The sequence below is a fragment of the Trematomus bernacchii genome, unplaced genomic scaffold (genome assembly GCF_902827165.1).
Source record: "Trematomus bernacchii unplaced genomic scaffold, fTreBer1.1, whole genome shotgun sequence".
NCBI lineage: Eukaryota > Metazoa > Chordata > Actinopteri > Perciformes > Nototheniidae > Trematomus > Trematomus bernacchii.
The window spans coordinates 4,171,014-4,174,270 of record NW_022987942.1 but is presented as its reverse complement, the minus strand read 5'-3'; the positions used below and the strand labels follow the sequence as shown (position 1 = coordinate 4,174,270).

The window sequence follows — 3,257 nt, the reverse complement described above, 5'->3', positions numbered from 1 at the left end:
ATTTAGATTTACAAATTACATCACGTTTTATGATACAAAAACGTTATGTCAAAAACTGTGTTGACTTTAAAGGAATGTTGGTTGATGAAGGGAGTGAAAGGCCAATATTCTGCTGAGTGAATACTAGGGCTGTGCATCTTCACTGGTCTCGCGATTCGATTCGATTACGATTATCCTGTCAACGATTCGATTCGGTTCGATATCCTGGTGCATTACGGTGCATCACGATGCATAACAATGCGTTGCATCTTCAATTTTCAATATTACTGTATGGATACTTTTTCATCAATGAATACAATCAGTCAGATACATATTAACTTTTTTTATTCTATAGAAAGTGCATTACAAATCGATTAAACCACTTCTTTGTCTTCTGCTCTATAACATGGCACATCCTAAAAGTGCCAAACATCATTATGAGTGTGACAACAGGTAGCATTGAACTACCATGTGTATCATATCAAAATGTTTATTAAATTGAAATGAAATAAATAGTATAGGCCTGGCCTACCTATAGTGTAAAAAAAGGTAAATCCTCAAAAACAAAACATTCTGCTGTGCTGTAATCTACAACAATGTTTTCAAATAGCAGCACTGGGCACAGGGCACTTCCTGAATGTGCCAAACAACAAAAACATGACACACTGCTCAGCATTTGGGAATGTGTAGGTTCTTCTGCAAGAACACTAGTTGATCCACATGTTCTGGTTTGAGAGTGCTTCTTTTTGCAGTGACCACATCTCCTGCAGTGGAGAAAACTCGCTCTGCAGACACACTTGTGCCTGGGATACACAAGTATCGCTTTGACACCCGGGAGAGGAGGGGAAATGTGATCTCATGGACACGCCACCAGTTCAAAGGGTCCTCAGTCAGAGGGAGAGATGATGCTTTACAGTATCTCTCTATTTCCTCCTCAGCACTGGCATAGGGGGTCTTGGGTTCTGCTGTACCTTCAGTATCAGTGAAAGACCGTCCCAGCAAACTCACGAGCAGTGATGATGAGGCCTTTCTTTTGGGAGCAGAGGGGCCGTCCGGTGTTTCTTCTTCCAGTGTTTCAGTCACTTCTGTCCTCCTGAGTGTCCTCTCATTCTATGTTTGAACAAAAGAATAGAAAATACCATTAAAATAGCAGTTAGCACTTTCTCAGTCAATGCAACAGCTCACATCTATTCTATTCTTCAGTCTTATAAAAAGTTTTCACTCATTGTAGCTACTATTATTAATATTGTAAAGTTTGTTTTTATTTTATAAGTTTACATGAAACATGGTGAAATTACCTCCAAGGATGCAGCCTCCTCAGTCACTCCTCTGTAGATCTCCAATCTCTCCTCCACTGTTAGAAAAGGCAGTCCCTTAAAACGGGGATCCAGGGCAGAGGCTGTATGAAGGATCTTCTTTTCTGCCTCACCGTTGTACCTCTTCAGGAGATCTGTTTTGATGGCATTCTTGATCGCGTGGATCATCGGTGAGTCTCCAATGGTGCCTGTCATGTCCTGGAAGAGTTGTGCAATTATTGGAGCAATGAGAGACACTGTTGGATTGCTCTCTTCTGACATCAGAGTGGTTGCATCCTTCATTGGCTTTAATGCACTCACAGCGTCCTCTGCATTTGACACATCTGTTTCGTTAAGAGTGCAGAGGTCTGACTGTCCTTTTCTCACCTCTGGAGACAGCAAGGTGGCACATATTGCAGGTTGTTGTTCCAAGAACCTCTCGACCATGTCGTATGCACTGTTCCACCTTGTGGCAACATCAGTTATCAGTTTATGATTTTTCAGGCCCAGACATTTCTGTTTCTCTTTCAGATAGTGGTTCGCTGTAGTGCTGCGGTGGAAGAATGTGGAAATCCGTCGGACTCTACCCAGAAGCCTGGAGAGGGTGGCCACTTTAAGCGCCCGCTGGGACGCAAGATTCAGTGTATGGGCGAAGCATTTAACATGAGGGAATTTTCCGAATTCAGCTGCAACGATCATATTAGAAGCGTTGTCTGTCACCAGCACTACATCTTTGTCTGATAGCTGCCATTCTTCCACTACACGAGACAGTAGCTCCGCAACATGCGCACCTGTGTGAGACTCGTAAACAGCTCTCGTTTGCAGCACATGCGACAAAAACTGCCAGTCCTCGCTGATGTAATGTGCCGTTACTGTTAAATACGACTCCGTCGCGACAGAAGTCCAGGCATCACATGTTATGGCAACTCTTTTAGCTTGGATCATTGACGCCATTACCTGGGCTTTGGTTCCGTTGTAGAGTGCAGGTATGACATTTTCTGTAAAGTGGCTACATGATGGGAGCTTATACCGTGGCTCCAGCGTCTTTAACAGGTGGCGAAAACCGGTGTTTTCCACGACCGAATAAGGACGTAGGTCCTTCGCTATGAAAGCTGCCACCGACTGGGTGATTTTCTTCGCTTTCTCAGAGTTGGGCGGAAAAGTTGACAGCGCCTCATCAATTCTTCGCTGGGCTGGCTCCGCTGTTTTCTTGGTGGCAGGCGTTAGCTTCTCACAGTGAAAACGGCTAAGGTGGTTCCTCAAGTTAGTGGTATTTCCACCAAGGTATTTTATTTTTGTGTGACACACTTTAAACACAGCGTGCGACTTGTCCAGTTCACTTTTCCCTTTTAGTTCATAAAACCCATAATGGGTCCAGATGTCTGCTTTCAGAACACTAGGAGCGTTTTTTATTATTTGCACACTGCTTTCGCCTCCCTCCATTATTGCACTAGCTCGGTAACCCACAATGCAATGCTACGTTGCTACCGTGACGTTTAAAAAAAGAAGAAAAAACTTTATTGTCCAGCTGCTGCCGGAAAATCTATCACGTGAATAATCGGTTATCTTCCGTCACTGCATCGAAACCAAATCGTCCACGTCCGCATCGCAATGCATCGTAGAAACGATTATTTTCAACACCCCTAGTGAATACAGATTTAAAGTGGACCTATCATGCTATATTGAATAATATAGTGTAGGACCATACCTATAAGGCATATTTATACTTTTTCTTTTTCAAAATACCAAACAGATCATGCATTTTAGCCATGCCTCATTTTGCTCAATTTGACATTTTTTAGCTCTGTTTTTGCAAGGGCAGATTCTGTGAGAACAGCACCATCTACAGGCCTGGCATATGTACTACAGCGTCTCCAGCGCTTTCGAACGGCAATGGCCGTGGCTGTCTCCTCCTGATTGGTGGAGTTGGCCCAATAGCCGTAGCGCCACTGTCCTGACGTCAGGACAGTGTTCAAATCTGGA

General features: G+C 43.7%; 1 protein-coding gene across 1 annotated transcript; it reads right to left on the bottom strand.

The window, feature by feature from the left end:
- Positions 1-1,296: 1,296 nt before the first annotated feature.
- LOC117470722 (zinc finger BED domain-containing protein 1-like) lies at positions 1,297-2,717 on the bottom strand. Its single transcript, XM_034115563.1, has 2 exons — positions 1,417-2,717; positions 1,297-1,333 (listed from the first exon to the last, which is right to left on the bottom strand). The coding sequence occupies exons 1-2, from the start codon at positions 2,715-2,717 to the stop codon at positions 1,297-1,299; spliced, it is 1,338 nt and encodes a 445-aa protein (XP_033971454.1).
- Positions 2,718-3,257: the final 540 nt, after the last annotated feature.